Raw genomic sequence first — 24,094 nt, forward strand, 5'->3', positions numbered from 1 at the left:
TGCTTCAAGACATTTATTGGGAATGCAATCCCCAGAGGAAAAAAGTGGGGTTTTTTGCTTTGCAATACAGTTTCACAAGCTTTATTGCTTGAAATGGTCAGCTGCTTTGTAATAAAAAGGGGTCCCTTTTGTAAATAGAGACCTTGAGAGCTAAGCAGAGTGTCTTAAAATGATTCCTTTTCTTAGCGTGTTTTTCAGGTCTGCAGCAGACATCTGTCTTCATCCTGCTGCTGCTGCTGCTGTGATTCAATAAAATTATAACTCATTTAGTTCCACAAAGCCAAAATTTTACTGAGCACCCCAATATATTATGAACAAACAACCTCAAGCATTAGAGCTGAAAAAAACAACTTTTTTTTCTCCCTCTTTCTTGGTTTAATTAATGTATTGATTTAAAATTCTTCTTGCTTGTTGGCATGAACTGTCTCTTTGAGAATGCCTCCAGGGAGGAAGCAAAGAGGTCATGATATCTACTGCACTTTGTCAATCGAAAAGTGCACAATTTTGAAACTATGGAAAGTATTCCCTGAAGAATCTATTAAAAGGTTCCAAACAATGTTTCTTTAAGCAAATTCAGTGAATGATTTCATCCTGTCTCCCTTTGTGTGCTGTTGCACACAACTAGGATTTCTAAGAACCTAAAATAAAGCCTTCCAATTTCCATTTAAAGGAAATGGTAATAAAATTTAATTGTGTACTTGAACAGAGCATGTCATTTCCCATGCACCTGATCAATAATTCATTGATTGCCTTTTGCCTGAGGAAAGTTTTGTACACAGATTCAGCCAGTAGGAATATTGCATAGTGCAGCCTTGTCCTGTTTATTAATTGTACTTTTCCTGAATTTGGATCACTAGGCTACCAAGGTGACAGCAGATGGTGAGCAAACCAGGCAGGATGCTGAGAGGACTAATGACAGAGCGAAATCTCTTGGACAGTTCGTCAAAGGCATTCTCCAAGCTGCTGAAGGTATTGGAAAAAGAAAAATATGCCAATTGTTTCTCAAGACAACTGAAGGATGGTGGGGAAGAGGGTCTGAGAGACAGTGAGGAAGAAATTATTCACTGAGTAGTGTCATGTGCTTTAAATGTTGAATGAAGAAACTATGGTCAACTATCTTCAGACTTTTTGTAATCTACAGATGCTGCTTATATAAACAGTTAGTGCATTGGTAATTAGGAACAAAGACTAGCAGAATATTGAGAATGTTCCTTCTGATTTTTTGCAGTTATTTAAGAAAAAAAAAAGCTATTATGATGAAGTAACTAACAGGACTTAGCTTTTGTTTATTTTCAAAGCACTTAAAAACATGTATTGGTAAAAAAGCTTGATGTAATTTTAGCACTTGGTACATTAACACTTCATCTTAATTCCCCAAAATGACTTAAAAATACATTACTACTTGCTGTTAATGAACATCTGCTGCTTGTAATTTGCAAGTGACTCCTAACCCTACCTAAGTAGTGGCATGGAACCAACTCTCTCTCTTCCACAAGCTGATTCACTGCATTTACAAATGCAGTAAAGACTTATGAGCAAAAGTATTGTAGATGGCTTTGAGAAGCAAGACCTATATATTGCATGAAGCTATTAAATAAGATAATAGGCGAAAAGTAGGAAAATAATTGGCCATCACAGGCAGGTTTTTTACTTGAAAAATACTGATCTGTTCTTTCTTCTTATGAACTCCCACTACAGTACTAATTTCAGTAGTTATGCTTCTGAAGGCCCATTTCATTGAGAGGAAAAGCTTCCACTTTTGTCCAAGTGCTATAAAATACGTTTTATATTGCCTTTTGTGTAACACATCCCAGTACGTGCCCTGTAGCTAACTGATCAGCAATTTAGGATATCTTTAGGACGTGCAACTTTGACATGAAATAAATATGGGAAAAGCAACAAGAAAAAGTAAGCAAGTTTTCAACAATTTTTTTAAACAAAAGACCAGTTTCTTCATATTTCAAGATGAACAAGGGCTAAACCAATTTTTTACTCCTCAAAGTTTATGTCCAGTGTTTGTAACCCAAGCCAAAGTTTCCTCAAGCAGGTTTAGCAATAGGAAGTACAGAGTTAGAAGACATTGAGGGGGTGAAAGAAATTTATGTGGTATCTCAGAAGTAGACAAAGACTTTAAAATCAATGTGTTTGCCTAGTGGCCAAGTTAACATTTTAGGAATAGATGAAAGATAGGAGCACAGGACTGAAAGATACCTCCGGGGTTGCTGCATTCACTCCCCTGCTATCATAAACTTTCTAACCCTCATCTTCAAAGTAGTTCCCACAAATACACACAATCTGAATAGCAGGCAGTTTCGGAACTCTTCATAACTACAAACCTTCTCATTTCTAGCTAAAAATATCAATGTTTAGTTTATCATCATGTATTCTTTTGCCAACCTTGTTCTTTAGTTCAAATTGTTCTTTTCTTCTCCCTAGTGCTTCTCCTCCTTCCCCCTCCCCCAACTACGTTTGTGGAGAGGAATCAGATTCCCCTTCAGCCCCTTTTTTCTAGACTAAGACACCTTAAAGCATATGCTCCCAAATCTCCTGCTCACCTTCATATCATTTCCCTTCCTTTGTTCAAAATTAGGTTCATCTTTCCTGAGCACAGGTAACAAGCATTGAAATGAAGTTGCTCCAGTGTCTTGCACTTCGGTAACAGTAAAACCTGCCTATGTCAGCTCTCCTAATACATTCTGGGATAGCATTTCCTTTTGTTCACAGCTGAGTGGAGATTCATAGTATAGCTATGTTCTTATCATTCATACATACCTTATATCTAACTGGCAAAGCCATGTTTACAGCTGAACTATCCACAGACTTCAGGTTTTTTTTCTTTTTAAAATTTTTTTTCCAGGATCATTAATGAAAATATTCAACTGGATTTGCTATTAAACTGTATAGTCTGACATGTGCTACCTTTGGGAAAAAGCAAACAAACAAAGAAAACAAAACACATTAATTTATTCCACATCGTGTTTTCCACTTACTTCCAAAGTAAATGGAACTTACTTCCAAAACAAGTTCTCAGGCCTTAGTGGAATTTCTGTTTCTTCACTCAAACAATCTTCTTCCTGGATTTGCAATGTCATGCACCAGATCTTCCAAGTTTTTAGAATGGCAGTTCTCTGACCATTCCAGCTTGAGTTCCCAAAATGTTCTTCCTATAGTTGTGATAATTTCTATATCTTTACTTCTGATTACCATCCTCAATTGTCTTCCTGTTCAAGATCACCATCTTTCAAAAACTTAACATAAACTTTCACTTTATGTTGGAGGTATTCCTAGATTATTTTAAAATTTGATGGCATTTTAATTGCATATTGACCCTATACCTTGTCTCTGCTCTTTTTGACCTATAAGACATTTCTATATTGTTTCTTAAAGACTTTATGTCCACTCATGATGTTCTGATTGAGATGACCAACCAGTTTAAAGCTATTGTTTATGCCCATTCCTTGTCCCCCATCCCTAGATTACATATTTCTGAAAGTTATAGTACTTTGGATCTCTTGGAATGCAGGTCTCTATCTGTGGCCCTGGGCTCCCTTGTACTTGTTGCCAGTAGGCAACAACTTTAGGATGAAATGCCATGAAAGTACCTATTTCTTTCCATTGACTGAAGGTAATGCTTGAGAACAGCATTGCTCAGAAGTACATGATTGTAGATCTGACAGATGCCTCCCTAAAAGTAAGGGAATCAAGGAATTCTTCAAGCCATAAAAAATCCTTATTACAAATGAGACGTTTCTAGCGATTTGTTGTAACAACCATACTCTGACCATTGATCCATTTCTACTGAACTAATTGCTGACTTTCTGTACTTCTGAATACCTGTAACTAGTTTTCCCTCTTAACTATGGAATTTCCCCATCTTTTCTACTTCCTTGTGTTCATCTATGTCAGTACATCCGAATCTTTTACCACTGCTGGACTCTGATAGTTTGCAGTATAGTAAGACTAGAAAGTAAAGAATTTTATGAGGAGGACAGAGGAGAAAGATAAAGCTAGGTATAAATTTTCCTTAACCTAATAAAAGCTGAGATAACATATCCATTTTCTCTATTAAGGTAAATATTCAGGGAGGTTAAATTACTATTTATTTATTCCAGATTTAAAAAAAAAAAAATATATATATATATGCCTATTCCTGGCCTGAGGTAACTTAGTAATGATAGATAACATAATGCACAGAAGCAATCCATGATCCATTTAAGCAAAGTGTAGTCTTTTTCCAGTCCTCACTACCCCACACATAACCACTCTTGATTAAAGATCCAAATTTCAGTTATCGCCAGCAAATTGAAGACATCACTGGATTAGAATTTTCTTCATAATTTTTTCTAAATCTACACAATATATAGATTGAATAGTCATTTATGTGAATTTTGGAAGACAGATTTTCATTTCTTCAGTTAAAGATTTAAGTTAAAATATTCAGAAGTACTCATGCAACCAGGAACTGTGCCATTTTGGAGAAATCAGTTACTTGGAAGCCCTGTGCTTATAGAAAGGGAGAAGTAATTTTTAAAAGTTAAGATCGAACTGATTGTCTTAAATGACCTAGTTGCTTCTGAAAGAGTTATTCTAATATGTTGTGGTGTGCTATGGCAGAAAGATTTTAGTCAGTCCTTGAATGATACCATGTGTACAATTTTATCAGTTAAGAATAATTCATCTATTTGAAACACATAATACATTTACAATGTACCATCATATATTCCAACCTTCATACTCTTGTTTTCCATTTCTGGGTATCTACTTCTAAACATATGAGCGAGTTTAGACATCTGTGGGTGTCTTTCACTCCTCTCTCCTTCTTTTTCTGAAATTTCCCAATCATTTATTCTTCCTAGCACTGTTAAGCCTGAATGCTAAAACTGACATATTTTGAAGTTCTCCAAAAGTAATTTAAATCTAATTTTCATTGCTTGTAGTGCCTGCTCCATAATTCTATGAACAATATACCAGATTATCTTCTGCTGTTTCGAAGGTTCAGTGCAAATTCTTTCCTTCAGGGAGAGGAGGAGGGGAGCAATATATTTCTTATACTGGATATAAAGACTTCTTCACTTTAATTATTGTGCTTAAAAGTAAGATATAATAAAAGATTTGATGAAACATATAACATTTTCTCATTTGTTACTGATCATTGGATTAACCATCCTTTGTATTTCACAGCAGGAAAAACCGGTGCAAGTTGCATTCCACTCACTGATAGAGTTGACGGGCAGGTGCTTAAAGCCTCTCTGTTGTTTTTATTTACTAACTCCCTACATTAATATTTTTGGCCCCCTACAGCTGCAAATGAAGAGGCTATAAAACTGAACAAGACACTCAGAACCCAAGACGAGACCTTGGAGAAGAGTCTTCCAGAACTGCAGAGTGAGGCTGACAGAATGGTCGCAGAGTTGAGAAGTAGAGCGCTGAATATGCAAGAAAGAATAGCTCAGGATGAGTTAAAGTGAGTAGAGACCTCATTCTTCAACCTCACAGTGATAATATCTGATTCTTGTGAATGTCATTGTTATCTTTTATGACCAAGTTTTCAAGCTGGGGCTTACGGAAATGTGAAGGAACGCAAAGTCTAATACTTCATATCTGTTGATGTAGCATTTGCATTTTTGGAAATGCTTACATATGTAGAAAGCAATACCTAGGAAATTACTTCTCCACAGGTACCAGCAACATTTCTAATCCAGTTCTAAACAATTTTTCTCAGTTTTTTTATAGCTTCTGCTTCAGCCCTGATGAATGGCTTTTGTACTGAAGAGCTTGTCTAGAAGTTTCCATAAGTTTCTGGAAAACTAATTGGTCTAATAAAAACATTATCTGTCTGCAAAGTTTGTCCAGTAGCATAGACATTCAAAAGGATGTATTTTGCCATATATAGAATAGCGTAGATCAGAATATTCCAACTCTGCGGCACATTTTGCGAAGCGCAGGGTTTGGTTATTTATATATCTGTGAAAATAAAACCTATATATGTATATATAATTATATTGGCAACTTTTTATAAAGCATTTTGCAAAATGCTGGAAACTTACCTGATCCAGAAAAATACTTGGCTTGAAGTTAAAATTCTGGGAGTCTGTTACTTCTGTATCAGTCAGACCAGGCATATATTCCTAGACCTAGGCTTTTCTCAGCACTTCACCAGAGCAAACAACTAGCAGGTAATCCAGCTGAGCAGCTATGTGGTCCATTGAAGTTGTGATGGCTCTGAAAACTGTACGGGATAGAGGCATTCAGGCCTGAAAATGTCAGCTATCAGGTGCGTGCATGCTGTAAAGAGATGTAAACAGAATAAAAGATTAGCTAAGAATTCCAAGCAGTATAGAATCAGATTTGCACTGCGTATCACACACTTTATAAACCGGATCATTTTCTGAAAATTCTACCAGTACAATATTTCTTCCCATAATTCTGATGGTTCTGCTTTCTGTTCTCTTGAGAAAGGATATATTGCAAATGTATTTTTCAGCAATGTTTTATTGTTTTCTCTTCTGATTCCACTGATCCTCTTCTGTCCCTTCTTCCCTCACACATAGAAATAATCCAGGAAAAAGTAGAGACAAGAAAAATTTAGCCAAACCTTTGAAAGTGCTGCCTGCAATTTTAGGGCAGACTGGGGGGAGGCCTTTCAAACAAGGTGTTCTTGGTCCTCAAATGCTACAGCCAACACAAAATTGTCATGAAACTAGCATGAAATAATTTCCTACTAGCCCAATAGCTGGAGTAGGAAATGCAGTAGAGCTTTTTTGAGGGAAAGAACTTCTCTCCCTCTTACCATTCTTCCTGAAATGTGCAACGCGAGTGTTTTCATTTCCTGGTAAAAGAATACATTTTATACTAAGAAATATATGAATATACTCACTGATTTAAATCAAAGTTGTATGGTTTATCTTAAGGATAGGATTACATCTTTAAAGGCAGTCATTGAGAGCCAAGAAATTTTGGCAATGAACTCAACAGAAGGAAAATTAGTCACTGTGGATTATGGGGTGAGGAGGAAAGGTCCCTGGATAATGTTTTCTGAAACTTTTTGTCATGGTTAACCCCAGCCAGCAGCTCAGCCCCATGCAGCCACTTGCTCACTCCCTCCACGGTGGAATGGGGGAGAGAATCAGAAGAGTAAAAGTGAGAAAACTCATGGATTGAAACAAAGACAGTTTAATAGGGAAAGCAAAAGCCACGCACGCAAGCAAAGCAAACCAAGAAATTCATTCACTACTCTCCATCAGCAGACAGGTGTTCAGCCATCCCCAGGAAAGCAGGGCTCCAGCGCACATAACGGTTACTTGGGAAGACAAACACCATCACTCTGAACATGCCCCCCTTCCTTCTTCTTCCCCCAGCTTTATATGCTGAGCATGACGCCATATGGTATGGGATATCCCTTTGGTCAGGGGGTCAGCTGTCCTGGCTGTGTCCCCTCCCAACTCCTTGTGCACCCCCAGCCCCTCGCTGGTGGGGTGGTGTGAGGAGCAGCAAAGGCCTTGGCTCTGTGTGAGCACTGCTCAGCAGTAACGAAAACATCCCTGGGTTATCATCAACACTGTTTTCAGCACAAATCCAAAACATAGCCCTGTAGTAACTACTGTGAAGAAAATTAACTTTATCCTAGCCAAAACCAGCACATTTTTTTAATAAATTACTGCCTCTTAAAGAAAAAAACATCTTAAAACTGCTTAAATAATGTAGTATGAGAGTGGATAGGATACGTTCTACAAGGAAAAAGGATGAAGAAAAATTAATCATTCTTAAACCTGTGTGTGCACATAAGTGTGTGGATCACTATGCTCACGTGTGTTCTTACAGACTCATTTAGAGATATTTACTTTTGAATAGCTCTGCAAGTCTCATGGTCACTTTGAAGTAGTTAATCATGTTTATTCTTTGGTGAAATGTCTTGTGGCAGTGATTGTATTCTGCTTTCAGGATTTTGTCCAAGAACAGAATGACAAGAATCAATGGGTTCTTCTTACCTCTCCAATGTGTTCAGTGAATTCTCAAAAGTTAAATGAAGAAGACAAATTAAGTAAAGTCTTCTTGCTTCCATAGATGGCAAAACTTCTCTTACATGTGCAGCTTTTTCCCTCATTTATTATCCTTCAAACTTTTCAAATCAAGTCTGTAATTGGATTGGGTGTACTGAAATGGCACATTAGTCAATAATTTCTCTCTAAAAAGAGCATGTTAAAAATACACCAGTGTCTGTCCTAAACCACCCTGATTCTCATACTTATGAAATAAATCTTTCAATATTTTATAACATTCCTACACATTTTCTTGGATGCCAGTGAGTTGCTATCAAGGGATGCTGTGAGCCGGAATTCTATCTTTCTGTTTAGTATGCTGAATAGCTTTATTTTTGTGTGACTTTTTCTTCCATAAATTTGTCTGATGGCTTTTGAGCCACTGTGAACTTCCATCATCCAGTTTCCTGTAAGAATGAATTGCATAACTCAGCCACACAGTGTTTGAAGATATGCCTCCTGTGTTTTGACATTGCTTCCTGATATTTTCCTTTTTTTTTTTTATATTTGGAGAGACATTGGACAGTTGATCACCTTATCCGTGCTACTCATGATGTTATAGTCGTCATTTATTCTCCAGATAGGACAATTCTAACATATTTAGACTCTCATATATTTACAGTTTATATTGTTTTAGTCATTTTGTCATCAGTTTCTAATCTTTCTTTTGTTCCCTTGTACTAATTTTGAGTATCCAGACTATAGAGCATTCCAGGTGTTAGGCCAGACCTGTGATTTTTTTCTTCTAACACTTCAAGCATGTTGTACAGATTTGTTCTTTTTCTAGGAAGGTATCCGGTAAAAGTAGCATGGCTTAAATGTACAAGATTGTATTTCAAAAAATGTTGTGCAGTCCAGTCACACAGAAATTCTGATATATAAAGCAAGGGATTGCTTGGAGAAGATTTATTGCCTTGTGCTTCATTAGAAAGAGCAGGGGGGAAAATGCACAACAGGTCAATATGGAAGTGTTATCTTTAGAACACCAGTAATGAGTTTTGAGGTAGACTACTGGACAGAGAGGTAGTTTGTACTATGTTAGGAGGTAAAGGCATAAAAAGGAAATACATCTGTCTTCCGCTGTTCCTCCAGTACAGCAGAGTCATAAGGGTATCAAAATTGGTCAGAAGTATAAGAGAATAGCTGATAATATGAAGAACAATGGAGGAGGTATGGGAGAAATTCTGAATTCCTTTCTACACTTCTTCTGTGAGAGGGTGTCAATACTGACATTTTATTTTTTATTAACTATTTTGTCCTCAGAAGTTACAAATTCACAACATAAATAATTTTTTCATCAAAACCAAAGGCAGGACAGATGGGGGAAAAAAAATCCGTCTCAGAGAATCCCAAAGCTAAGATAACAATTTGGCTTTCCTTGGCTCCAGTTCAGATCCTTCATCTAAATTATGCCCAGTAGTAGCATATCTTTTCCACCTCTTAGATATATTTTTTGTGTGCATTTATTTATGTGTTTATTTTTAGAAGGTTTCTAATGGAACCAACTCTAGGCAGGCTAAACTGCAATGTTATTCAGAAAATAGTTCTTGTTTTCCACACAGCTGCTTCTAATATTTTGCCATAATGAGACAGGAAGAAAAGCTTAATCTGTTCTTGGCAGAAGTAACAAGATTTCTTCTGTAGGTATTATCTATCCCACAGATTCCTGTTTACTTAGGAATTTTCTTTTATCTCTAAAGCATCATTTTGGAAGTGCCTCTTTTTTTTGTCTTTTTTGTTCCGTGAAACTGATTCAATGGCCTGGTATCATGAGGCAGAGAAATGACAGAGCATACAGACTCCAATACTCCAGTCCTTTAAAACTGAGTGCAGCAATTCTCAGATGATCAAGAAATATTGCATCCCCTGCCAAAACCAGGCACCTGTGAACTTTCTATTTCTGTGTTGCCAAAGTCCATTAAAAATATCCCAGAATTTATTTTAGATAAGCAAAGTTCTTTGGCTACTGGAAGTTATAAATCCAAGGGTCCTGGGGGTTGTTTATTTCACAGGAAAATACTTACGATTTTTGACTGTCTAAAGCAGTTTTTCTGCTCCAAGACAACTTGAAATCAGGCATATCTACATATCCCCTCAGTTCAAGGTAGGAAACCACTTCGTGTCACATGTCACATTAATGTGAATGAAGGAAATCTCTTTGACAAGTTGAAATGTTTCAGAAAACCTTGCTTTACTCATCAGATCTCAAGAATGGCAGCTTACCAAAAAAAACCAAAAAACAAACAAACAAACAAAAAAACCAACAAAAAAACCCACAAACAAAAAACCAGACAGTCTGCCATGGAGAATATTTTAATATTTTCTACTTCATAAATAGGACCTTAGTGGCATTTAAAAACCTCTTTAAGAAAGGGGCTAAGAACAACTGTCATTTCACTTTATTAAGCATGTGTTCTCTTGAAAGTTACTTTGAGTTTTAATTTAGAAGTCTATTTCATTTGCATGTTATTAAGAATATTCAGATTATTCAGTGCAGGGAATATGAACTCAGTGCCTTAATGGGTTTTGATGTATTGCAGGAATGCAGAAGATCTTTTGGACAAGGTGAAGAAATTATTTGGTGAGCCCAGTGAGAAAAATGAGGATCTCAAAAATGAGGTCCGGGACAAGCTAGCAAGCTACCACACGAAAGTTGATGATGCTCGAGATCTGCTAAGAGAGGCTACAAGTAAAATTAGGGAGGCTGATCATTTATCTGCAGTCAACCAAAAAAATATGACCATGGTAGAGGTGAGTGCTGACAAATTGTATCCTTCATTATGCGGAGTCTGATCAAAGTTTGAAACTTCTCATGATTAAATCTGGAATCAAAAATACAGGCAAAACAAAAATTTTGTTAAAATGTAAGTAGATCTTATGTAATTAAAAGGAAACATTCCTCAGAACGAGGAAATGCGCTGGCTTTTAAAAGTAGAATTACTCCACAGCTTTATCAAAATAATATCATCTGATTTTAAACACTGAGTGGAGAGTGCATTGGATTCATTTTTCTGGGGGAGATTAAATTCATCCCAGTATAAATAGTCATGTAAAATTCAAATCCTGTGCTCAAGATTTCAATAGGAGTTCAGTTAAAATCCTTGCTGTCATATATTTGCTCCTAGAAAACTTACACTTTCATCTCCCTCTCCAACCCCTGGGAAGAAGACTGAAGGGAGTATCTGGATATTACACAGTAATAAATCAAACTCTATCCTCTGTAGTTAGTAGCTGTTATGAATGATCTCCCTCATAGCAGAGGGGTCTGCTTGTGATTTAATTTAAATTGCAGAGACTTAAAGAGCACATTATACTGTACATTAACAAGCATTTAACCAAGACATAAAGAGCAGAGTCAACTTAATGAAGATAAATGTTTCAACTCTGTTTGTATCTCGATGAGCTTTTGCCTCATGTACAACGATGAGGTTAGAGTTCCAAGACCTCAGTTCTCAGCAGAGATTTGTGGGCTTGATTGAATTAAGGAAATACAGTGCTGTAAATAAGTTAGGTGGTCTCTGTTCTGTGCATTTTCTTCCCAAAGGTGGAATAATGGTTGGAGAAATTATTTGCTATCTCAGTTTTTAAAATCTTCTATGCATCACAATATCAGAGTGCCTGAAGGCATTCTTTCCAGCAGTCCTGCCCACCTGGTTGTTGCAAGGAGGTTTTTGCTTTCTTTTGACCAAGAAGCCATCACAGCACTCTTTAACGCTAGAATGCCATGGTCTCCTATCAAACTAATCTGTCATACTCAATGGATCTTGCTCAGGAAATTGCCAGTTCCTTATTCAGAAGCCATCCTTATTACACAATATGCAGTATTTTTACTAGTTGGAAAGTAAAGAATCCTAAGGTTGCTCCAAACCATTATCTTGTATTTTATATTCAATAGTTATTGAAACACCAGTGGACATAAATAGGAAAGCAACAGAATATTTTGATGAATCTTACCTTCATAGCCAGAGAAGGTAATTGTCAAAATGAGGAACTTGCACATCTGAGTAAAAATTAGGGTTTCTAACTTCTTTCTGATTCATTTTGTAAGAGTACTACAGTTAGCTACCTCTGTAATAGAGCAATAAAAAACCCTATCCTGTGGAGAGGGGGATACAAAGTTGGGGACAGGAGGAGAAGGAAAAGATAACTTACATTATATGTGCTTTATTGTTGTCACTGTCTTTTCTCTGAAAGCTCAGAGAATTTCAGAAGTCTAGCCTTTGTGGCATGGTGACAAAATGCAGTCTGTATGGGGATGTTGGTATTTAAACTGTTGTCCCCTTTCTATTAAACAACTCATATTTTTCTTTGTGTGAACACATTCTATAGAAAAAAAAGCAAGCTGTAGAAGATGGCAGACAAGATGTGGAGAAAAGCCTGCAGGAAGGGAATGATGTCCTTAATGAAGCCAACAAACTTGCAAATGAAATCAGCTTAGCTGTAGAGGTAAGTGGTTTATCATCCTTATCTGAGAATGAGTACAACGAAGCGTCATTATGGAAGCAAAATTGATAATTAAAGTAACGCCTGATTTTTCTTTTTATTTATCAATGTTGGAATATTTGAATTGGAAAAAATAATTTTTCCATTGCTGTATGGCAGAAAAGCTAACCTGTTATATAAAAATGATTAACTTTGAGATTTAAATGATTTATTGGGTTACATAAAGAGCTAGCTCATAATTTTTCATGGAGTCTGCCTTCTTTTATAAATATGGTATTGTGATTGCGGTACTGACTTTATCTTTAGAATTGCAGATGCAGGAGACCCATTCACCATCTCGCTGCGACTCTGTGATCTAGATGTAGATTTATCTGCACAAAAACTGTGTGTGCATATCAGAAGAAAATTTCAGAAATAATTTGTTGCCTGTGGCAACAATTTTAAGTCTAGATAGATCAGGGAAAGGATTACACTCTCATTTTACATAAAGTTTTTGAAAATTCTACCTTAAAAGTTTTATCAACATAGTTTGAGATCAGTGCCTTAGCTACCAAACAAACAAACAAACAAACAAAAAACAAAGAAACAAAAAAACAGAGAGAGAGAGAGAAAATCTTGAAATATCATTGGTTCTGGAAATATTTTCATCTTGCATTGGAAATTGTTATAATGAATGGAAAAATGCCTTTTGAAGAAATGGGAAACACTTTGAGACAGTTTATTGGGACAGGAATGGCAGGTCTTCAAAAGCTATAGTTCTTACTAAAGCACTTTAATAAGCAAAAATACATTGGAGTCATTCAAAGGGTCCTAAAATGTGAAACTTGTGTCATTGCTTAGTTACTATTGTGGAGAACAATGACAATTTAGTATAACTATCTACATTTAGGAAAGAAATCCAAATTAGAGTTTATAAGCTTTACAACTGTGCAGTTCCTTAATTGTAAAATAAAAACTTCTACTAATCTCAAGAGAGGCAAGTAGCTCTTGGAATATTGGTTTGACTCCCCTCTACTCTCCCGTCCAGCCATTCCTATATTATTTCCATATTAGTTCCCTGTAGTGTTAATGCATGGGTAAGCTATGAGATAATACCTCACAAGGCAAATATATATCTATAAAGGGCAACAGAGTGCTTGCATGCAGCCACTTAAAGGCCTTTCTTTTGTCATTTTCAGTATGTAGAAGGCATTGCAGATAAGATACAGCCAATGTCTGATCAGCTGAAAGATAAAATAGACGACTTATCACAAGAAATTCGTGACAGGATGCTTCCAGAAAAGGTGCTGCAAGCTGAGAACCATGCAGCCCAGCTGAATGAATCGTCTGCAGTACTGGATGGGTAAGGTGGCCGTTCATTGTTAGTGATACAATCATGAAGTAGTTTTGTAAAATTGCTTGATAGAAATTGAAGGGCATTCTTCTTAAACTTCGACATCTGTCACTGGGAGTATACAAATAACCAGCGTTCTATATGAGTACACAACTATCTAGTTGGTTAATGTGTGTGTATGTATCTCTTGTAAACCTTTTCCTACATCTTGTGATGCTTACAGGCTGCATTACCTGCAAACAGGGCCCTCAGATGCACTCCTAACACAATTTAACTTACATATGCTTTCCACTGTGTTGTTATGAATAAAACTGAACTTTGTCTTACAGAGCCCACTATGTGTTTTCGTAAGTATTTATAAAAAACAAGCAGTATTTTTATTTTTCAGATGACCATTTTGGTAGGAGACCCTTATTGTGGTGCTAATTTGTTTACTGTCAGAAATCCCCTGTAGTGACAGACAGTAATCCCTCTAACGGTTTCAAAACAGCCTCCCAAAATGAGTAAGTGTCACAGGCCAAAACACTTGAACCTAAGCACAGAAACTTCAGTTTCTGTTTACCACTATCACATTCCTAAATATAAGTGAGACTTGCAGTGCCCTCGGTTTATATGATCGCAGTCCTTTCAGAAGTATGATACTTTATAATTCATCTTTAATATAGTTTCCTGGAAGGAATAGAAGTTGAGAGTTTTTTTGGTTTTGTTTTGAGTCTGTTGGATTTTTTTAGGTGGAAGAGGGACATGTCTTTTGTTTTATTGGGGTTTTTTGTATTTTAGAAAGCAAGCCATAAATAGTAAGTGGAATTTGCAATAGTAATACACAGAAATAGATCATGAATATTCTGCCTTTTGGACCTGTCCCCAGCATACTGTCAGAGTTTTATTTTCTTGAAAGCATTGCATGAGTTAAAAAGAGATATTTTTTTAACATCAACAATATGCTCCTTTTTTGCTGCTTACATCTTTTAGATCTACTTAAAGACTTTAATATCCCAAAGACTTGGGAGCAGATGCTTAACACATTTTTTTCTTGCCAGCATCTGTAATTTTGAGGAAAAGGCACAGAATTATCTCTGGTAAAGTGTCTGATACTTGTAAAATTACTGGCTTCATATACAGTGTAGTCACACTACTCTAGATATTCAATCTAATTTATGTTTTGAGGAGTACATAAAATGATGATAGCTGTGGTTTCCTAGGTAAAAAGGATTTGAAGGGCACTGTTTCTAGAAAAACATGGCTTTTTAAAATGGTATGTGCACTGTCTGATTAGGACACATCAGTTTTGTGGTGCATCTCCAGGTCTAAAGTAAGTGACTAGTGTCACATCCAACCACAGTACTGAATTTGGATCTAAATATCCAAATACATGCAATGTTGGCATGGAGGAACTAAGACGCAGAGAAAATGTAGACAGAAAAGAATATTTTGCATCCCTAATGAAATGTTGGCAAGGCATATTTTGAGATAGATGTTTATAACTATGCTAAATAGACTTTTTTAATGGGTGCGTGCATGTGCGTCTGTCTTAATGTAGGTTGACAGCTTGGCCTTAGGGAGCTTAGGGTAGTGTTTAAAGTCACATCTGCTGTGGTATATCAGTACCATGTATACTTCTATCTGATCCGGACATCAACCTCTATTTCTCAAGATATACAATAAAAAATGCAGAATCAAGGGCATTAAAAATGATATCTAAAAGCAAATTGTTCAAAATTAAAATTTCTAATGTGGTCAGATACAGTTCATTTCAAAGGAGAAAGAAATACCAAGATGCTATGTAATCCTCCATCAGGATAAAGCTGTTTACTTCATGGACTGACCTTAAACAGTCATACTTTACAGGAATATGCAGTCTCTATCTGTCTTAGCAATTCAAAAATGTATCTATCTTCACAACTGACACTTGCCTTTCAGTTAATATTAAATTTGCTGAAAAGTAACATTTCACCTTACAGGAGTAATTGAGGGAGACCCCTTTCTCTCCGATCACCCTCTAAGGCTTCAAATAGTATATAGATTGATGGTGAGGATGTTCTCTTGAGAGTTAGAACATGGAACAGTTCATTAATTTAGCTTAGAATAATTGTTATTTTTCCTGTATGCAAGGAGGTAGCAGGATAGGTTTCTCCCTTATGGCTAATCGCCTGCTGATGAGTAATCATCATTGGTATCTGGCAAATTCAGTTCAGTTATTTCCTAACCAGAAGGGATTTGAGCCATATTTCTAAGCAGTACTTGAGCTACTAGCTAGATAGCTATTCTGGGCTGCACATTTCTCCAACCGAGCATCGCAGAAACTTACTATGGCCTAGTGAGCTCCATCTGTATTTGAGGAAGGAGATATGCTTTTCCAGGAGTGATGCAGAGGCAGCTCAGTCAGTAGCCTAAAGGGAGTCTCTTTCCCTCTGTTAACTATATGTGGAGTCCAGGGAGTATGCCTTCCATTCCCTTTGTCTTTCCTGTTGCATTTTGTAGAAATCATTACATACTCATTGAAGCGAGGACTGGAACCCAGCTGTCCCTGTTCCCCAGAGAACAGGTTAATTACTAGGTTAAAGAATGAATTTCTCTTTCTTACACACACACTGTCTCAATGACTAAGTATTTTATACAAGCTGGAACAGGTCCAGCAGGAGTAATCCCTGCCTCCCTTATATTGCCGTATACTTTGATGGCTAGAACATTTCCCAGAGAGGAAAAAATCCAAGTTCAAATCCATTCTTGTCCAGTTCAAGCAGGGATTTTAGCCCATTTACTCTTTATTCAGGAAAAGCATCACAGGCATCAGGTGTAACATATTCTGAGATAGATCTCTTCAAGTTAATTCTGTAGGCTCAATTCTACTTTGTAGAAAATACTTGAATATTTCATACATAGAGAGTGCAAAAGTGATTTCTCCAGCCTGCTGGCTAGAAATTCCCCTGAAAGGGGGTTAGCTGAACTCCAGTCCCTGCACCAGGAAATATTATTTGTTTATACTTACTTTTTAATCTAATTGTAGTTATTAGAATGGAGTATTTCATGTAAATGGAACAACCCATTCAATACAAAGCATTTTTGGTTATGTTTTTCATTTCCGTCAGCAAAATTAACATTTAGGATTTGATTTAGACAGTGAGATCTCCTCCAAATCTGGCATTTCTGTGTTTAGCAGGCAGACCAAGAAATTAGTTGTTCATAGATTTTACTTTAAAACATGCCTGCGATGATCCTCACATGTTCATACAGTGCAAAATTCATTGAGTTGCCTGGCTCAACACGTTACCTATATACCCACATTATGAATATATGTTGTCCAGATTATAGTGTTAAGCACTACACTATCTTTTCTCAGTGTCTTATCCATTTTTATCTCACGGAACCTCCTCTTTTAGCAATCATTGTTTTTTATGTCTTTCTGCAGAGATAAAATGTGAATTCCATTAAAGATATGATGCCAGAACTCCTGAAATCTCAAGTGTAGCATTGCTCTCTAAAGAAATGCTTTAGAAATACAGGCTGTTGGGTTTGAAAAAGTAGGATACTATGTTCTGTTGAGCTCTGATAGCAGGTTTAATGGTGTGTTTACTTTTCCCATCCCAACAGAATCCTTGCTGAAGCCAAAAACCTCTCTTTCAATGCCACACTTGCTTTCAATGCTTATACTAACATCAAGGATTACACAGATGAAGCTGAAAAAGTTGCCAAGGAAGCCAAAGCTCTTGCAAATGAAGCTATGCAAGCGGTAAGAAAAATAAGTAAATTGGGAAGAAGGCTTAGATTTTCTGTGGAACTGTGCTACACCTTACCTCAGATCCATGTTTTGCCATCTCCATGACTTTATTTAGAGACCCCTGCCACCATAGATTCTTGTGCTGAGATTAGAAAGCTATGCCCCTGTCAGAGCTACGTGTACCTTCAGACTACATCCCCATTTGTTCTTAACTCCTGTTCCTTATTTTTCTTTCCCTTTTTATTTACTATTCTTCCTCCCTCTGTCTTCCGCCTTTCAGTCCCTGTCTATGGCTCAAGCCAACAGCTGCTGCAGGAAAGATTTGAGTCAGGAGTGTAGGTCATTTCATACCCAATAAAGCTAGTTTATATTTAACAAATCTTTTGCACACATCTAAAGAACTCCATACCTTAATTAACTCTTCACCCTCTCGTTCCACGAAAATGCTCAGAGGCACTTCTCTGCACATAGAATGAACTGTGTGCACCTAACAGAATTCTAGAAATGGAGAATTGTAGGAGGGGAACAGAAAGTTTTATTCATAGAAACTATACAGCTTCTTTTGTGAACTCTGCCGTTTTTCGCAGAGAAATCTGATGCTCACTATTACTGCATGCAAATTTTCGGAGGAGGAGAAGAGAACTTTTAAAAATAGGATTGTAAGGTAAAGCCAGCTCTCCAGCCTGACTCATAACAAGGAACTCAGCTCCTTAATGCGTGCGTATACTGTGAGCAGAAAACATTCTGAGCATAGCCAGAATTATTTTTATGTCAAATATCACAGGAGTTAATGGCTAATTTGTGAATTTCAGTCAGAGAGCACCTGACGTGCACTTCACAAGCACACAGAAACATGAGAAAATGACGGTATAATATGAAATTTCCAGACCCTATATTTGATACAGAAACATACAGATGAATAGAAGCAACTTGCAGTTACAGCACTTGTACATGAATAAAGGTAGCTTGCAGAGAGCTACTTCAGTCAAATGGATTATGAGAATAGCAAAAGCAATCACATCTGTAAAGGTCTGTATTTAGGAGAGCAATAAAGTGTTCTAGCCACTGCACAAAAATTTTAATATTTTTAGGCTATTTACATTGTCAGCTTCTATTTCAAATAACACTAATTACTATATTTCTCTCTTGATGAAAAAATTTCATCTCATGCATAAATATGTGCTAGTTCTCTGTAAATAGTTATTTGTTTCACCAGAACTCCTAATTACATTGCATAAGGAACTGTGGATTTTTTTATTTCTCATTAGGATTTAATGCAGGTAACTTTCTTTTGCTCCTGTGATGACTCACAGTGAGGCAGGCAGCTGTTTCAAGGATTGAGTAGGAAAAAGAGACACATACAGCAGTCAAGAAATAAAGCAAGCAATTACAGTATGGCTACAAAAGAGTATATATCAGACAGTGAACTGGCTGATTATACCATGGAGAGAAAGTGGATAGATAATTTGAAAGGGATGGAGGTGAAGATGGACGATATGATGTAAATAGAGGCAAGTGAGTAGCAAGGAAAGAGACTAAGATATTATTGCAGTGAGATTTTAAGCATCTCCATTGCATGTATTCATTATTTTTGTTATGAGTTGCATATGTGTAACAGGGATCTAGTTGATAAAGAAGAAAATGGAGGGAGCTCCTGCCTTTTAAATGTAATTGCCTCGATATAGAGTAGAGGTAATCAGTGGTTTACCATCAAATTGCTGCAGAGCAAGATATATTTTAACCATTAATTGGTAAATGTTAGGATTTGGGGCCAGATTTAAAATATGTGTTAACTGTGAAGTTCAGTCATCATTTCACTGTTCTGTTTTTTTGGTTTTTATGCAGACTGTTGAATGTTCGTTCATCCCAAGTGAAGACCTTAACTGCTAAGCAAGTAAATCAGGCTCCCTCTTTCTGCAGGCCCCAAGGAACTTACTTGTAGCTGAGCTTCAGCATGAGAGCGGGAGTGCACCCTCACTCAGGGCTGTCTGGAGCACCGTGGTTCAAGCACTCTCCTAGAAGGCAGCATTTGTGGATTTGAGCCCCCTCAGATTGAGAAGTCCCTAGAACCTGTGTCCCCCCTTCCTGAGAAGGTGCTCTTTGGGACCCTGTGTAGAAGACAGAGATCACGTCTTTCCCCTCCTTTTCAAAGATGGAGCTGTGTTCTCTTCTTTATGAGAGCAGTTGTGGGTGCCTGTCTTCTGTAAAAGACCCTGATCTCCAAATGGTAGTGGATAGCGGAGAAAAATGCTGAAGCTCACATGTGCCTGAGCCTAGCCTTTCCCATTGACCAGTTGCAATGCTGGGGCAGAGGGAAGAAGGTTTCCCAACAACAGCAAGCTGGTGCAAGAACTAGAGATTGCAGGGACAGGATTGAGATTTAGATTCCACCCTGTACATCACTGGAGCAAATAATTTACAAGAACCTTAGTGATGTCTCAGGGGTTTTTTGTTTTTTGGTTTGTAATGGGAAAATTACTTTGTTTTCAAATTAAGCTAATGGTTGCTAAAAGCAAGAACGAAAAGATGCTTAAAATCCATCGTGATTACAGGAAGCCTGATAAATGACTGGGAAAAAATGTATTAAAAATATGACAGAAAAATTCCTCCTGAGCTTTTTATGATGGATTTGCTCTCTCCTTTAAAAGCAAAATAAATTTATCACAGATGAGAAATCTCTAGCATTCAAGCAGCTTCAACATCCCATTACTTAGCCAAGGCAGTAACTGACTGAAGAGAGGAGTTCTGTTAACAGATCAGAATCATAGTTTTACACTACATCTTGCAAAAGCGTGATTATTTTTAGGCTTTCTAGGGAGGGCTTATAGGCTAGTAACCAGAACCACAGGGGTCATGTTGGCTGTTTAGGGTTCTAATTCCTTCTTTGCTTTTGACTTTCTTTGTGGTGGTACCCCAGCAGTTATGTTGGGTGTCTAGGTTTCCTTACGTGGTAATGGCATAAAGGTGCCTAGCCACCGTCCTCGTGAGGATGTTCGGAGGTGGAAATCATTCATAACATTTTAGTACTTCAGAATGCTCGGCTGTCTTCAGGACTGGTAAAAATGACAGTAGCCCTAACGCCTGCATAGGTGAAACTTCCCAAAATATAAGTGTGTGTGAGAAGAAAATAATTTAATTTAAGAATAAGGCAGAACTATTTTTAACTGATGTGAATTAGCACTTAGGTCTATAAAATACCTTGTACCTGTGTAAGTTCAAGTATGTGGTCCTCAAAATTGCCCCAGTGCATTTACATCCATGCTTGGAGCTGTACCTCTGCATGTGACCAAAATCTCCAACATGTCAGCAGATCTGAGCAACATGGTGCCTACTTCATGTTTACATCCATTCATGAACCCTCCGAAAAAATTCCTCTCTGCAAAGTCCCCAGCAACTCTCAGTCTGGTGTGTGTTCAGACCATGCCCAGCACGTGCGGTCGGGGGAGCTGTCTTCACAATGCTGTGACTATGGCTGATCTTATTCAAACTTGCAGCGTGTAACACATTTCCCTGTTATTGTGATAAGTCAGTGATTCACCCAATCATCCCTGGGAGATCTGAAGGGATCTCCTCCATCCCAGGAAAGTGCCATAACCCACCAGGCTATGGGCTGAACTGAAATCTTTCTACCACTCCTGCAGAAGCTGGGCTGTTTGATAAAAACAGAGTTCGAGATTCATTGAAACACCAGGAGAAGGAAGACAGAGGGGATATTCTTTCTAGATGCTTTCCTTAGCCAAAATTGTCTGCTAATTATCAATTTATAGTTTTTCTGTAATTTGATAGATGTTTTTCTTTTGAAGTTAAACTTTGTTAAAATTTTTGCTCACCCATGGATAGGAAAAAACCGAACCAGTAAGGATGATGTATATCTTCAGTGGCAGCATTTTGCATTATATTATTATAACAGCATTTATGCGTCTAAACCATGATTGAGATTGCATTGTTTGGATACATAATGAGATCCCACTTCTGCCAGAAGATGCTACAAGCTGTTCAAGCTGTATAGTTTGCATGGGGAGGGAAGGGATTGTGACGAAAAGCACAGGGTGAGGAAGGTACTATCCCCAGGTTACGGACACTCTGAAAGAGGCAGAATTAGAACAAATCAAGTTCCAGAGACCCTGAAATTTTCCTTTTTTCTTTTTTTTTTTTTTTTATTTTACAGCAAGTGTCCTGATTTAGAAAATAATATCAAAGACCCTTGGTTGTTAGTCTTATTAAATCATAAAGGTGTTCATCATGACCCAGGCTTGCCACAAGGACATAAACTCACCTCACACAAAGCCAGAAAATGTTTGGTTTTTCATTATTGACTTCATCATAACTCAATGTCTCATAAGCCACAAGAAAAGCTAGCAAAAAAAAAAAAAGTATGTTTTGCATCAGATGTCTTGATTAGTCCTCCCTGTCAGAATTTTTTTAAAATAAATGTAAAATAAAGCTTTTAATCAGTACAAGTGTATTTGTCTCTGAAGGGGCTTTTCTAGTATTAACTTTATGCTGAAATCTTTTGCTGACTAATTGTCAGCCCATGCCCAATTATTGTCCCTGATTTGATGAACTACTTGGGTTTGCATTGTAAATCTGGCCTTCCAACTTCAATGTATTGAATATAAACTACTTTAACAGCCAGTAAGCCATGTCTAGTCTTTTAATAATAATAACAATCATTATTTTTGAAGTCCATGGTCACAGAGTGATCATACCCTGGGATCTGTTGCTAATGGGAAAAGGAATAGAAAAGTATCATCTGATTTGACAGGTGCATCTGCCACAAAATCTGGCCAAACATTCTTCCTTCAGGGAAAGTCTTTCGCTTAATTGGATAGTCTTTTTTTTCTAGGTTTATATGTATTTTTCTATTACTAATGCTACTTGTGTTATGTGATACAGAAAACCTATAAGAAACTAATTTTCTTCAGCTTTTGAATGTATAGTTTCTGTCAGTGTTGAAAGGAATTTGTGTACACAGTTTAATATTTCAGATGAGCTTGGAAATATGGCAGTCCTGTGGGCCTTACTTCTTAAAATCACTTAGCCTATGATGAAAGCTAAGTATACATTTACATCCCATATGAATACAAGGAATCTTTAATAGCTATATCCCTGTGACATGGCAACATATGCCATGAGATATCCTGTAACAAAAAAAATTGGTTCTGAATTTTGAAGGTATCCAAAGCATTCCCTAAGATTTTTAAAAGAAAAGGAAGTGGGCAAGTCCAATCTATGGTTTTTACAGTGGCATCAAAAACCAACAAATATTCAGTAGTATGAGAAATATCACCTCTGGGCCTGCTCATTATATAAATAATGAATAGCAATAATAACTGTGTTATTTAATTGACACCAGTTAATTTTTGAGTATATGTATCTGCCCTGGAAAATGAAAAGTAGCTGCTTATTAATTACATACTAGTTACAAGGCTGTGACCCATGACTAATATAGAACGTTATCTGGCTGTCAGGAGTATTCTCAAAGAAATGTATTCAGTACGATGTGTGACCTGAGTTCAGTCTTACAAACTGAACAGTAAGTGGTTCAGAACCTAAAGCATTTCCTACCAACTGAAAATACTAATCTAATTTAGAAAAATCGTTCCATCTATTGATCAATCTCTGCACTGAAGATAGAGATGGATGTTTTTCAAAAGAAAGATCTTTAAGCAGCATGATATGATGAAGGATGTTTATTTAGTAATAAAACTCTTTCAGATTAACTGCAGTTTCCCCTTCTTTTTTAAGCTCTATTTCTTTTATATCATGTTTTCTTTACTGACCTAGCAATTACAATTCTTGAATTTAACCACAAAGGCATCTCTGTTGTTGATATTAGAATGTGGATCATCAGCTCCAGTCTGGCTTCTAAAGGTACTGTAGCAGCTGTTAGGGAGAAATACTGTATTGCATGGTGTTGTGTCCATAGCTGGAGGGAGAAACCTGTGCTGAAGTTTAAATATCTGTTTGTTTGGTTTGGACGAAGTTTTGCTCCTAGAGTCAAACCTGTTTCTTTAACACCAGAGACATTTTCTCTTTTTATTAAAGTCATCACTGGTATTCCAAAGGAGATTTGGCTTCCCATAAAAATTAAAGGAAATTAATTAGAAAAAAAAAATATTTTTTGCGTCTTGTAGGCCAAATATAACAGCAGTGGGATATAATTCTGAGCACACTGAAGTTCACTTTAAGTGTAGATGATTGTTCACTTAGATCATTTTCATATATCTTTTATGACTTCTTACTTTCCTGTATGTATGACATTGCTTGTTTGTCTACAGACATCTGGTCCTCAAGGATCATTGAAGGATGGTGCCAAGAGCTCACTTCAGAAGAGCTTCAGGGTCCTTAATGAAGCCAAGATGTTAGACAATGATGTTAAAGGTATGTGCAGTATATGCTGTTCAGGCCCATTAAATACAAGAAAAACATTGTGAGACCACTGTACTTCCAGTATGAAGAAGCCATATCAGTAGAAAAAAGTATAATTTGCTATCTGATTTGAGATTGAACAATGTATCAATGAAAAAGAGTCTCCTGCTTTGGGTCCAGGCATTATGC

General features: G+C 36.9%; 1 protein-coding gene across 7 annotated transcripts in view; it reads left to right on the forward strand.

The window, feature by feature from the left end:
- Positions 1-24,094, forward strand: part of LAMA2 (laminin subunit alpha 2) — a 379,531-nt gene that overhangs the window by 289,449 nt on the left and 65,988 nt on the right. For all 7 annotated transcript variants that reach the window (XM_054819583.1, XM_054819586.1, XM_054819585.1 and 4 more), the window contains 7 exons: positions 858-969; positions 5,302-5,464; positions 10,580-10,790; positions 12,369-12,485; positions 13,661-13,824; positions 17,407-17,545; positions 23,815-23,917. In XM_054819583.1, coding sequence (XP_054675558.1) covers positions 858-969; positions 5,302-5,464; positions 10,580-10,790; positions 12,369-12,485; positions 13,661-13,824; positions 17,407-17,545; positions 23,815-23,917 — 1,009 coding nt within the window. The remainder of the gene's footprint in view (positions 1-857; positions 970-5,301; positions 5,465-10,579; positions 10,791-12,368; positions 12,486-13,660; positions 13,825-17,406; positions 17,546-23,814; positions 23,918-24,094) is intronic.

This window comes from Grus americana, chromosome 3 (assembly GCF_028858705.1).
Source record: "Grus americana isolate bGruAme1 chromosome 3, bGruAme1.mat, whole genome shotgun sequence".
Lineage (NCBI taxonomy): Eukaryota > Metazoa > Chordata > Aves > Gruiformes > Gruidae > Grus > Grus americana.